This window comes from Ceratotherium simum, chromosome 15 (assembly GCF_057802395.1).
Source record: "Ceratotherium simum simum isolate JZ-2026a chromosome 15, ASM5780239v1, whole genome shotgun sequence".
In the NCBI taxonomy this organism is placed as follows: Eukaryota; Metazoa; Chordata; class Mammalia; order Perissodactyla; family Rhinocerotidae; genus Ceratotherium; species Ceratotherium simum.
The window spans coordinates 61721931-61735831 of record NC_141914.1 but is presented as its reverse complement, the minus strand read 5'-3'; the positions used below and the strand labels follow the sequence as shown (position 1 = coordinate 61735831).

General features: G+C 39.1%; 1 protein-coding gene across 7 annotated transcripts in view; it reads right to left on the bottom strand.

Annotated features, from left to right (window-relative positions):
• MLF1 (myeloid leukemia factor 1) overlaps nt 1-9626 on the bottom strand; it is a 51305-nt gene extending 41679 nt beyond the window's left edge. For all 7 annotated transcript variants that reach the window (XM_087440109.1, XM_087440108.1, XM_014796252.2 and 4 more), the window contains exon 1: nt 9490-9626. In XM_087440109.1, the coding sequence (XP_087296235.1) occupies nt 9490-9536 (47 nt within the window). In that variant the 5' untranslated portion in view covers nt 9537-9626. The remainder of the gene's footprint in view (nt 1-9489) is intronic.
• Between the last annotated feature and the right edge of the window lie 4275 nt (nt 9627-13901).

The window sequence follows — 13901 nt, the reverse complement described above, 5'->3', positions numbered from 1 at the left end:
ATTGAAGTATAGCCCATACAGAAAGTGTACCGGTAAGTACACAGCTCAATGAGCTTTCTTCCCATCTTAACCATTTTTAAACGTACAACAGTCGTGTTAAGTATATTCACATTGTTGTGAGGAGGGAGTCTTTTAACCATGTACTCTTCTGTGCCTATTGAGTTTTTGCCATAAGCATGTATTACATATTCCAAAAACACACTTTTGAAAATGTAAAGCACCTTACTACTTTATAAAATAAGGTATTAATTGCCAGATGTTAGATGTTATTGAATTTTAGAAGACTTCATTTTTTAAAGCCTATAGTGCATGTGTAAATACAGAAAATTGAAATGGGAAAAAAGTTCTGCAATTCCAAGTCAAATGCAAATGTTCAGTATCGGCTATAAAATGTGTTTTTCTTCCATAATAGCAATAATGTTTATCTCTTGGCAACTCCCACTGAAATGCTCTAAAATAAGGTATGCCAATTTATCTCACTCTGTGAAAACCCTCAAGTATATCAGCTTGTCAGATTTTGATATTCACGCTTAGATGCTAAGTTTTATGTTTCAATAAATTAATATTTCCCAGCTGTCATTAATTAGGCATTAGTTTTAAAAATATGCTAAGGCAGAAACTGTACTCCAAAACCATTGTGTAGTTCTGAGGCCTACTGCCTTAATTAAACTTGGACATAATTTCTGAAAATTGAATGTAGAAATTTGTTATGTAGAATGTCTTGAATAATTAAGTTGATTCTACTATAAATGGTGTAAAGGTGAGTGTTTTGAACTTATCTAAAGGCTTTTTTTTTTTAAGTACTTTGGCTAAATTAGATTGCTGCTTTACAGTTCAGAAACATAGTATCTCAGCAGTGAAGTTTTACTAAAAATAAAGAACTAGGTGTCAATAGTTCCAGCAATCATAATCTAGTCTTCTACTCAGAAAGCAGTGCCATTTCCCACGTACACTTAATGATATTACAAAGTATTAAAATAAAAAATAAAAAAGATGCGTATTCTCTAAATAAATCTAATAGGGAGGCTATACGTAAAACATGAGAGTGTTTCCAGACTGTTTTGCTCTACAGATTTATTCTTTTGCAATATCAACTGTTTTAAAGAAAACTGTTAAGTAGAAAAAGAAATATAGGTATAAATCACTTAATATAAATAGCAGGTCCTCTGCATACGTGATTGACATAATCATTTGCAACCATCTCTGCACTATGACCACTGCTGGTCTGGATGATTGATAACCATCTTACAAAGTGGATGTTTGGAACGCATATTCTAAAAAAATTGTAACATGTCAGTACTCTTACTTCTCCATTTGCTCTCCTGCTATAACTCTTTTGTCTCTCATATACTGATCTACTTGGTGACACTGCTCTGACTACTTTCCAGCCTCTTTCCTGCTCACCGACAAATTTTATAAAAAATCATAAAAGGAAAGTGCTCTCTAGTGTGTGCGGGTTGAGGATGCTCTCAGTGCAAGAGAATACAAAAATTTCAAGGATTCCAAAAATTAAACTATTCTTAACCAAATTAGTAACTGAGTCGTTCAGAATGAAGAGTCTCTTTAGTTGAACGTTGGGTATTAACTGGAGAAATGTAGTTATACTAAATTCACTTAGAAAATATAACAAAATGAAGAGCATTAGGTTTATTTAGATATTACATATATTTCATCCTTTCCAACTAAAAACAGACTCTAACATAGAACAAACAAGTAAAGATATTATACATATGATGTGGAAAAATATCTTAAATAAGGTGATTTTTCCATGAATTCTTGTGGGATTTTTAATTTTGTATTTTTATCTTACTGATAGGAGTGATAGACACAGAAAACTTAGACTACTATTCCTAGATTTTCCACCTGTTAAAAGTTTGAGAATCAGGATTGTAGCAGAATTACAATCAACTAGCATTATGAGGAAGTTATGATCTTTCAAAAATTAAATGGATCAATGGCATACAATGAGCAGCTTATGTTTTAGCACACTGGACAGCAGAAAGGGAGTTGTTTTGTGTTTTTCTGAATCAAGATCTAAAGATCAAAAGTTACTTTAAAATTGAGGAATCAGAATTTGGTGTATGTATCTTCCTACTTTTTACTTAAAGGAACAGTTTCAAGTAGTTCTAAGACCCAGAAAGGAGTTGTCTAAGAAACAATTTCTAATTCTTACCTCAAAACCGATATTAAAGTATTTCATATCTAGATAATACTCAACGCCAGATGATACCAAGCAATTGGAATTATTGTTAATTTTGCTAGATATGAATATGGTATTGTGGTTATGTGAGAAGAAAACCACATTTTTCAGATACGTATTTGGAAATACATAGGGGTGAGATGACAAAAAGTCTGAAATTGCTTTAAATCACTTTGAAGACATCAGCAGCAATAGAGATGGATAAAGTAGAAGTATAAATTGTGAAATTCTGGGTGATAGGTACACAGTATTGTTATACTGTTATACTTTTGTAGCATGTTTGAAATGTTTCAGAATAAAAAAAATCCTTAAAGATTAAAAAAAGAAACAGAACTATGTGAAGTTAAAGGATTTCACACCACCTGATGTTTTAAAATGGATCATTCAAAAAAGAGTCCTTTAGCTTACAGCTTTATACTCACTGGACAATTAGAGCTTAGAATATGGGTACAAATATGGAGGTTAGAATGTTTGTTCTTACTAATATGCAGTTACTTAAGAAAATCAGTCAACTTTCCCTTTAGATATGTGAATGAGATTCAACTGCAATGAAGTAAGATACTTCAGGGAATACTAGATTTTGTCCTGTGAATAAGTGAGCATTACACAGCTATTATTTTCCTATAGAGACATAAACCTTATTGAGATTTATTTTTCTGATTGCATTATAATTGGGCTAAAAATTCAGCAACTAAATGTGGCTCATTTAAAATGTGGCCCAAGTTTCTCTTTATTTAAATAGGAATAGGTATATTTATACATAGAGCAAATGCTAAAAAACATGTTTATTTTTTGAGTGACATGAACAAAAGGTTGCCTGTTGGAAAAAACATTAAGACAAAAGTGGGCTCACAGTCTGGCTTTTGCACCTGTCTGAACCACTCTGGAAGAAATCTGGCTAGACCCTGAAGTGAGTTCAATTCATGTCTACCCAGAACAGCAGCTGCCTAGAGATAAGACTTTAAGATTTCTCTTGTTCAACCTTGAATTGTTTTTCATCAAAGCCAAAAATCCCTTATGGTAGCAAGGAGTTGTTTTAATATTTTTTAAATTAACCTAATATAGAGATTGTTTTCTCCGGTGAGAAGTTAATAGTTTTTATATTTTTCTATCTATCCACATTGTTTTCTTTTGAAAATGTTTCATTCTTCCAGAAAAATAAATTGGAAATATGATGAGGCTTTATAAAGTTCATACCCTATAAATTGGTCATTTCATGTACATAAACTAGTCTAAAGTAATCATTTGAAATGTGGTTAAACATTTATATGAAAAATATTCTTTGTGCATCCACAGGATGCAATATTTTGCAGACACTAAATTCACGCTTTAAAGAATATAAAAAGACTAGGAAAATGCTTAAGTAAATGTTGAGTAAAAAGCAGTATATTTATAACCATAAAGTTTGGCTCCAATTTGGGTGGAAAAAAATTTCATATATAGAAAATGGAAATGAAATACACCAAAGTAATGATAGTACCTAAAATCTTGGGTTGCATGAATTCCCTTACCACACTTTCTATAGTTTTCAGATTTTCCATAAGGATGCCTTTTCATTTAAATCTGGAAAAATTTACTTATTCTATTATGATAACCATACTAGCTCTTTAAGGAATGCTGACACAAACCACAACCAAATGGAATGATATTTGGCACCAACTGTACTTTTGCTATTCCATATTATTGACCTATCACACGCTAGGAAAAATAAATTGTTGCCCTGTCCCCCCACAAAAAATCTGAACTCTTAGAAAATTTGACTGTGGGGCTCTTGGGAATAATTTCAACATAAAAGTTTTTTTTTAAAGGGCCGACAATTTTTCACTTCAGAATAAGTTCCTGTTTTTAAGACTCTCTCAAATGTAAACGTATTTTTTTTTTGCCAGAGTTACAATTTTATTTGGCCTGTACAAGAATATAAATATTTGTGCTTCTAAGTAAACAGCATTACATTATTCTTTATTACATAAGGGTCTCAGATAATTGACATGGCAGTCCCATTCATCAAGAGAAATTTCTTCCTTACACTACACATAGTAGTGGCAGAAGCTTAGCCAGCAGATTGTTACGGCGCTCTTGATCATACAGAAACACTCCCTAGTTTCACTGAGGTGTACAGGTCCCTAAAGAAAATGCATCAAGTGACCCAAGTTTTGACATTAGAAATAACGCACATAACATTCATATGAGAATCCTAAGGGCAAAGGCCGTGACTTCTATACATTTATAATAGAGTCCACAGGGCTGGGCATAGAGTATAAACCTAAGAAATACTTGAAGAATGAATTACATTTCCATAGGCAATTCTATTTTCCCACTGTTCAGAAGCACAGTTTAAAATGCCGGTGTGGCAGAAAGCTTTGACACTGAAAGAGTTGTAGTAATGACTATGGCCCCCTCCCATCTATAAGTACTCTTCTACTTTTGTGTGGATATTTACAATGTTAATTGATAGAACTAAGCTTTATGATATGATTAGATGCTACCAAATGGCATTCCTTGACCCAGCAACTATGTCATAATTGTGTTGTGCTCCTTAGCTCCTAAATAGATTGTACCTATTGAACCAAAGAACGCCCCAAATGAATAGTCTACCTTAGAAATTCTTTCAGTTCAAGGCTTATAGTGCCTCGTTCTACCAAACATGATCTTAAAATCTGCAAAGTTCATTTATAAGAAATGTCTATATTAAAATATTTCTGGGAATAGAAATTCTTAGGTGCTAAAAAATCACAGTAACTGTTGAAGTCTTAACATAAAATGGGATCTTGAAACTCAAAACCTTAAATTTTAGTTGAGTACACTCAAGCTATCTTTATTAAATGATTACAATTTGAGGTTTATGTGGCAGAAGACATTAGCACCAGACTACATCATCTTGATGAAGACCCTACCTCAGACAAAATGTCTGAAAACAAATATGTAAGTAACCTTGAACATTCATTGTTCACAAAAACTTATATAGAAGGTGATTTTGTTTTATTTCTTGCTGCAACAATATTCTCAATCAAGAAAATATCAGCCAATAGCTCTCTTGTACATGGAACACATTCACTTTCAACTCAATGAGTAGGCCAAAGCAATGTTCTCCAACTACCTCCAAAGTGCAAAATAAATAAAAATGTTTAAAAAATTTAAAAATAGAGATTATAGATATGTAAGTTTTAGCTCCTGCTGAGAGCAAAGGGATGGGAAAGGTAGCATCTTGTGAATACATGGAGGGGTTCTCTGACCACAGACTGATCATCACACATATTGTGCCCATATGAAGAGTTGGGTGGCTTAAGGAAACCCTAACAATTTACGATTAAAAATAAGGCTGATATGGGGCTGGCCCAGTGGCGTAGCCATTAAGTTCACAAGCTCTGCTTCGGCAGCCCAGGGTTCAAGGGTTCAGATCCTGGGCACGGGCCTACTCACTGCTCATCAAGCCATGGTGAGGCGGCATCCCACATAGAGCAACTAGAAGGATGTACAACTATGACATATAACTATCTATTGGGGCTTTGGGGGGAAAAAAGGAGGAAGATTGGCAACAGATATTAGCTCAAGGCCAATCTTCAAAAAAAAAATAAGGCTGATAGATTTGCCAACCTGCTTCTGAGACTTTAATGTCTAATAGCTGACAAGTGGTAACATAGCTATTCTTTGTAGATTTGCATGATCGGAATTTCATTTCTGTAGCTCAGAAGATTCAAAATTCACATTTCTGTACAAAGTAGAAATTTGTAGATTGTACTACGTATACATAAACTTTTATACTAAATCAATTTTACAGTATAGGATAGATGCCAAAACCATTTTAACCTCAAATTAATTTTCCTGTCCATACATACATATTTCTATTTCTTCTTAAGTAAATACAAATGAGAGGAAAAAGTAGTATTCTTGAGAGAAAACAGCATGTCAGAAAGTGCCAGCTTTTAGCCTTTGCGTTTTTAACCAAATTACAAGTATTATTTACTTAAGAAGGTATACACGAAGGTATACTGTAAGGCACTTTTCACTGAAATAACTTCAGCTCTGAAACATAATAAGATACCAAAATTTTTAAAAAGCCCCAAATGTATAATAAAATACCAAACTTTAAAATATCACTTTTAAAGTTTCCCTTTAATTTTCTGATGAAACATTTAAGATGTACTATTACGGGAAGGTAAATATTGAAAATTAAATATCTGAATTCAAAACTACAGATTTTAATTGTTTTTTTACTCAAATCTTTTAAAGATTTTATTTATTCAGTTTTTTTCCCCCCAAAGCCCCAGCAGACAGTTGTATGTCATAGGTTCACATCCTTCTAGTTGCTGTACGTGGGACTCCGCCTCACGTTGGACGGAGAAGTGGTGCCTCGGGGCGCTCCCGGGATCCGAACCCAGGCCGCCAGCATCAGAGCGCGCGCACTTAACCGCTAAGCCACGGAGCCGGCCCTACTCAAATCTTTTAAATGTTTGACAATTTGACCACGGTATTTTACCAGTTTAATAATTCTAATTTTATATTCAGGAAGTATATATTTTTTGTCTGCCCACTTTTGAATAACTAGTAAATTAGTAGTGTGTGCTTATATTGGTATCCTTGATGCTGAACTAATGGATTATTTAGAAAATGGTAGTGTTCACATTAGCAGTGTTAGAATCAACAATGGCATCTGTCGGGCCGGCCCCGTGGCTTAGTGGTTAAGTGCGTGCGCTCCGCTGCTGGCGGCCCGGGGTTCGGATCCCGGGCGCGCACTGACACACCGCTTCTCTGGCCATGCTGAGGCCGCGTCCCACATATAGCAACTAGAAGGATGTGCAACTATGACATACTACTATCCACTGGGGCTTTGGGGGGAAAACAAATAAATAAATAAAATTATTAAAAAAAAAAAGGCATCTGTTGCATGCAAATAATTACTTACATCAATCAACTAAATAACAGATTAACTACAAGAGAAAGACTGAAGGTCACCAGAGTATCGTTAGACACTATTTATTGAATACTTTCTACACGTCAGACATTAAACTAGCCACTACTAGGGAACCCAATGACCAGACACATAATGTTAGCAATAGAGATAATATTTATATAAAAGATGGTGGTCATGGAACCCTTCTGTATCCCTCAAGATCAGTGGATGATTTAATCAGGAGTATGTCACCTTTATCAATTCCTTATGTTTGACTTACATTAAATAATGGATACTCATTTTGTCTGGGATTGGGGTAAAGGGGTAGGTCAAAAGACAGATTACTTGAAATAAATATAAACTCTCATTCTCTTTCTCCCTTACCTCCCCAAAGTATATTTACTCTCTTTATATAATTAATTGTAGAGCAAAGAAATAAGCATGCATCAGTTTTATAAAGCTAGTTACAATAATTTTATCCTAAACTTTAATGACATGGCTACCTGCATTTGAAAAAGGCTACAGAGAGTGATGGCCTAAAGGCCTACTGACATGCACCTAATGGTCCTTTCCATCCTAAGCACAGGGGAAGAGTGTTCTTTGATGTATGCCTACTATTTGTGGTCTGTTACTATTTCTGACCCTGACTCTTGGGTTCACTGCCTTTGCTCAGAAAGAGTCACCCAAGAGTTTAAAATTACACTTTTGTAAGACGTTTTAAAGAAGGTACTAATTATACATTCACGGTTTAGTTAAGGCCATTGCTCTTTTTGATATAATCAAGGATATACTACACCTCAGAAGTTATCTATCATAATCTTAACTGTTAACCACTGTACGGATGTCACAATTACATAAGAACCACTTCAATGGCTCAACTAATCTATGGATATATTTAGGCCCTACTCTCACAGGCTTTTAAAAGATCAAATCATAATACAAAATTTAAAATCTGTTAAAGTGACACTGATTGTAAATGCCCCAATGGCTCCTAAACAAGTTAACTAAAACAGCATAATAAATTTGCCTGAGTTTATATACCCTTTAATTATAATGAATAACCTTTAGTAAAATGTTAATCATTTTATTTTTTCTATATTATTCATTTCATCTTTTCTACTGTTAATTATCCTTTCAATTATTACTTTTATGTTATTTGGTTTTATAATAGTACTAACACATTTAAGCGAATATAATATTTTTCTTCAAAAACAAAAAAATTTATGCAGAATACTGTTCACATTTTAACCTTTTTAAAAAAATGGTCCCCAAGTCACATAGAGAATTTAATCAATCAAAATAAATTAGGTCACCAAGTCAAATTCAAACTGGCAAAACACCTGGGCAAAAAAGGATCACAAATCTTCCTGTCTTAGGGATCCAACTAGATTGTTTTATTATTTTATAGAATCGGAAGAACTAAAAAAAACAAACCAGAAAACTAGATCGTAATGAAACAACTAATGAATTTCTGGATGCCTTCTTCTAAGGCATCACATTATTTCATTTGGAACCCTTCACAGGGTCGGCACTTGTTGACCTGAGGTGTTGAATGCACCTTCTCTCTGCTTCCCTGCCCTTGTACTTGTACTTTCGATGGAAAGAGGAGTCCCTTTCCAAACAAGGGGCTTTGTGACAAAGCCAGCAAAGAAAACAAACAGCGCACCTGGCAACTTTCAACCATTCAAGGTGAGGGACAGCACAACTCTCAACTTCCTTGTGCTGTCATAAACGCTTATTTTATGAAAAATACTGTTTTAAAAACGTTTCCCTTTTCAAAGAACTGTCATCTTATAAGATATTCCCTGCCCCTCATCTGGAATTGAACCAGGTGCGGAGAAGGTCCTGTAAGCATCATGCTCACCAGGAGCTCCACCGAGAGGGCAGTGACCGCCACCTGCAAAGCTCTGCAGCTGCCAGGGCCGGACTCCCCACGCAGGAAGCCTCCGGGCACCCTGAGTCCCGCCATGCTGAGAGCAGCCCCTACTTGGGCCCTCAAATCCTGCTCTCGCCTTCCTCCCACGCCCCCGATGCTCTTCTCCTCACCCCACGCCCCCGGCCCTCCCCGCCCCCGCCCCCCAAATCCTCCCCTCCCTTCCTCCCACGCCCCGGTCCTCCTCTCCTCACCCCTCGCCCCCGGCCCTCCCCGCCCCCAAGTCGTCTCCTCCCTTCCTCTCACGGCCCCGGTGCTCTTCTCCTCACCCCATGCCCCCCCACACCCCTCAGTCCTCTCCTCCCTTCCTCCCACGCCCCGGTCCTCCTCTCCCTCACACCACCTCCCGGAGTCCCCCGAGGCCGTCTCGCCCGCCGCAATTTTTACTCGCTCTTCTCCCTTACGATAGCCCCCCCTCACGACCCCCGAATTCCCGCCGCCGCGGCTCCGGGCCCCGGCACTCACGAGAAGAAGGGGTCATCCTCAAAACTGCTGCTCAGCATCCCGAACATCCTGGCTCTGTCTCCGGCGGCCGCGGACGCGGACAGACCGCAGACCGATGGCACCCGCCGCGGCCGCGACCGGAGCCGCCTCCCCGCGCCGCCGAGCCTCTCCTCGCTGCGAAGGCGGGGCCCGCCGGGAGAGGCGGAGCGTGCGCCGGGCTGCTTTCCCATTGGACGCTTGCCCACTGACGTCACTAAGACGAGGCGAGGAACAGTGCGCCGCTGCCATGGCAACCGCGATCAACACAGAGGTGGCGAGAGGTTTGGCCTCGCGCCAGCCAAGCACCGCTTCCTGAAGCCTCCCGGGGAACGAGATAGCTTGTTCTCCGGGCGGCAGGAACGCAAAAATTAGAAACCCTCTGTGCGACCTTGGGCAAACCGCTCTCGGCCTCGAACCCCAAGTCTCTTTCGGGAAAGTGGAGATGGGTCAGGATTTGTGCTAGATGGCGTTCAAAGGCCCATTCACCGGCCACGTTTTGTGATCCACAGGGGTCCTACATCCGAACCACTCTGTGGTAGTTGGTCAAAAGCTGTGCACAAATAATGAGAAAATAGTATGCCAAAAGTTTTTGAGTACAGTTAGTAAATAGTTTAAGTGCCTGAAGGAAATGGGTTGAGGCCTATCAGATTTCAACAAACTTAACTTGCCTTCTGTGAGTCCAAAACTCAAAGCGTTTCCCAAAGTGGGAAATACTTAAGTTTTATGTAGACATAGTATTCAAAAATAAGATGAGAAAGTTGGACTCTTTTTGGTCCTCTTTCCGGTCTCTATTTCAAGGGGCAATTCTCACGTTGACCCTGGTGTGTCTGTAACAGTTCTCCATCATCCTTAACCTAACAGAGGGGCCTCTGGCACAAGGCCTGCAACAAGCAGCCATATCCAATCAAAACTCTGTTACTATATACTTTTAATTATATTTATATATGAGCCTTTTGTTTATGGCAAGTGAAACTGGTTTTAAATTTAAAGCAGTGCTATACATTAATAGCTAGTCTTTAAAAATTTAAGTGAAAAAGTGAGCTAATTTAAAAAAATAGAACAGGTGGGATTTGGGCTTGGTGGGGGGAAGGATATCATGACAGTGGTACTCATATTATTGAGTTTTGGAAAACGCTGTCCTGACGCCTTCTAGGAGCCTAGAAAGAGGTGGAGGAGATACAAGAAAAGAGAGGACCATAAAGAAAGAGCAGCATAAGAGTGTAAGAAGAGAGAAGATGCACTTTGCATGTCCACCCTTACTTCAGTGGGCTTCCCAGCCTCTCTGCAGGCTGTCCTGTGGGGATAGAGGGCCAGCCATGGCTTCACAGGGCCTCCTGGGACCGGGCCAGAAAGTGGCACTCTGCCAGTGTGAAGGAGCGTGCAGGACCTGATTTGGAGGTTGCAGGAGCGCTCAGGGGTTATTTTGGGAGCTGGGAATTCAATCCTTTGGACCTTTTACCTCCCCACCTTTAGCCAAGTTCTCTGGCAGCCTCCTTTTCCTGAGACTGGCAGCATGAGGTAGGGCCAACTTCACAGCCCAAGTTAAGATAGCACAGCCCTTCCAAGGAAGAGGATATTTGCTTCTCCCCCGGCCTCAGGGTGAAGTTAGAGTATATACATATTAGGGATTTGCTAAATTAGTTTCAAGGCAAAAAAAAATTGTTTTACAAGATTTGAAATTATTTTCTCTTTAAAATAGTCCAACCCAAGATTTTAAGGAGGCCACTTAAAAAAAAAAAACTTAAATGAAATGGGCTAAGTTATTGGTGACAAATGACAGTATTAAAATCGCTCGGGATTAAGGTCAAATAAAGCAACTTGTGAGGAAACGTTCCCTCTTATTCCCATAGGGATTTTTCTTAGAATCACATTGTTAAAACATGAAAACTTTAGTCTAGGCACAGGTTAGTCAGGGAGTGACCTGGAGCTTCTAAAAGCAACTTGGGCCTAATGGCAAATGCTTAGGAAAAAAAGTTAGTGGGGCTTCGAAAGAGGAGAGTTGAAGTTCACGAGACCTCATCAGTTTGAGATCTGATGGGTCAGAGGTGGGAGGGGAAAGAGGGGGTGGGTCGTGAGAGGCTGCCTCCCGGAGCAGGGGAGGACAGAGACGCAGAGCAGGCCTGAGGGGAGAGTGTCCCGGACTCCACTATGAATGAAATCACACCAGCTAACATTTGTTGACTGTGAACCAGGCACGGTTGCAGGCACTTCATGTGAATTAATTCATTGAATCCTCACGAGATTTTTGTGGCGTAGAGACGGTTTTTATCTCCATTTATAGGTGATGCAACCAAGGCACAGAAAGGCTAAGTGCATTGCCAAGGTTCAGACACTAGTAACTGAACTAGGCTGGAAGCCTGGAGTTTTCCCTGGTGGAGCCATTTGCATCTTTAAATGTGGGTGACGGACTGTACGTAAAGATGCAGGATGGAAGCAGGTAATCATTTCTCAAAATCATGCTGACAAAATAAGTAATGGGCCCAAACTAAAAAGCATAAAATTCTTTGGGAATGTATTCAAATCAATTAATTCAACTTTACAAATATTTATTAAGTGCCTATCCTGTGTCAGGCACTAATCTAGACACTGAGGCATTGGGGAACAAAACAGACATAAATCCCTGCCCTCCTGAAGTTTATATTCTTGTGAGGGCAGAATGAAAATAAGCGACACAGAAAGTAGTACTATGGTAAAAGGCAATAGGTGCTGGGGAAAAAACTGAGCAGGGTAAGGGGGACGGAGGTGTGCCATTATAAATAGGGAGTTCTGTGTCAGCCTCATTGAGAGGTGAATTTGAGCAGACTCACTGGAAGGAGGTGGACATCTATGGGAAGCCCATTCCAGGCCAATGCAAAGATCCTGGGGTAGTGTGTGTCCTGAAACATCTTCAGAGGAATGAGATGAGCCAAGTAAAGTGAAAATTACCTATTAGGATAATGGCTTCCACTTATATTTCCTTGTTCCAGGCATTACATTAAGTGCTTTACATACATTTGCTCATTCAATCCTTACAACAACCCTGTATACTAAGATGTGTATCGCCATACTACGTATGAACAGACTGAGACCCAGAGAAATTTGGTGATGATCCAGTCAATTCAAGTCCAGATTCGTCCTCCTCCAAAGCTTATGTTCTTGCCGCCGCTCTATCTTGCCTCCCTAGAAAAACTTAAAGTGACCATTTACTGAGCACCTCTGTGTAGCAGGCACTTTTACATATATCATTTCTAACCACACTACACTTCTGTTTCATTTGGAGGGTCACTGGCTGCGCTGAGAGAATACAGAGGAAAGCGTGAGACCCAAGCTGACCCTATAACTCTATTCAAAACACAAAGCGTGCAAAATGCCTGTGAGCCCTCCTTTCTTCCACCCGTTAATTCGTCAACTCTTTATTCAGGACCAGTCATATCCCAGGTGCTGCCCTAGGCTTTGGGGATACGAAACTCCCTGGCCTTTTGGAACTTACATTCTAGTGGACGGCTTGCTCAGCAGCCGATTCTGCAATCCACCGTTGTTACAGCGCTCAGAATTTTCAAAACGCTTGTAAAGACGTTATCTCAAGTGCCCAAGAAGAAATAAACAGGCTCTCGAGTTGCTGGGCTTTGAGATTTTGTCATAGCTCTCAGAGCCATGGGGGTTAGGCCATTATAAACACCTCTCTGCAGTTAATTTCAACGTGTCTGCAGTTTCATTGTCCTAATCCTTTAGTTTTAAGCTGTGCACCAAGGTGCTCCAGGAGTGAAACGTCACAGCAAATTCACAGGGGGCACCATGGGACATTTAAAAATTTCGAGGGAAACAGAGAAATGACATCTGTGGGACATTGTGCAACCTACTAGCTTGAGACAGTCCACGTGTTTTGATGTTAGATTGCACTACATTCCTTTAGATGACGTCTTGTTTTTGGAAAGCTGAGTTTTAAGAGTTACTATGATGAAAAGAAAGTACCTTGTGAAAATCGATGTAGAACAGGAAATGCTGGTGGCAGAGTTCACCTGTTTCCCAAGTGTGAGAAGCCGTGCAGCGCCAGATCGTTAGTAAGCGTGTGTGCAGCGCCACACCCGTTAGTAAGTGTGATCACTGAAGAATGATATAACAATTGTTTTTTCTTTTGATTATGTGCTTTACTTTTTAAAAGGCTACTGAGTTTTTAGGACATAAATACTTAAGTTGTTTGGCCCTACTACATACTAAACAGAACTACTTGGTGTTTCTTTAGACCTGGGGGTCCAGTGAAGATGTTACTGAGGCACTTAGGGGTCATGAACTGAGACAGTTTGGGGACCTCTGTCCTAACGCCACAATCTTTCTTTTTTTTTTTTTTCAAATTTAATTGTTTTAAATTTAAAATGTATCATGGATCCATTTTCTCGAAAAGGTATGATTCATTG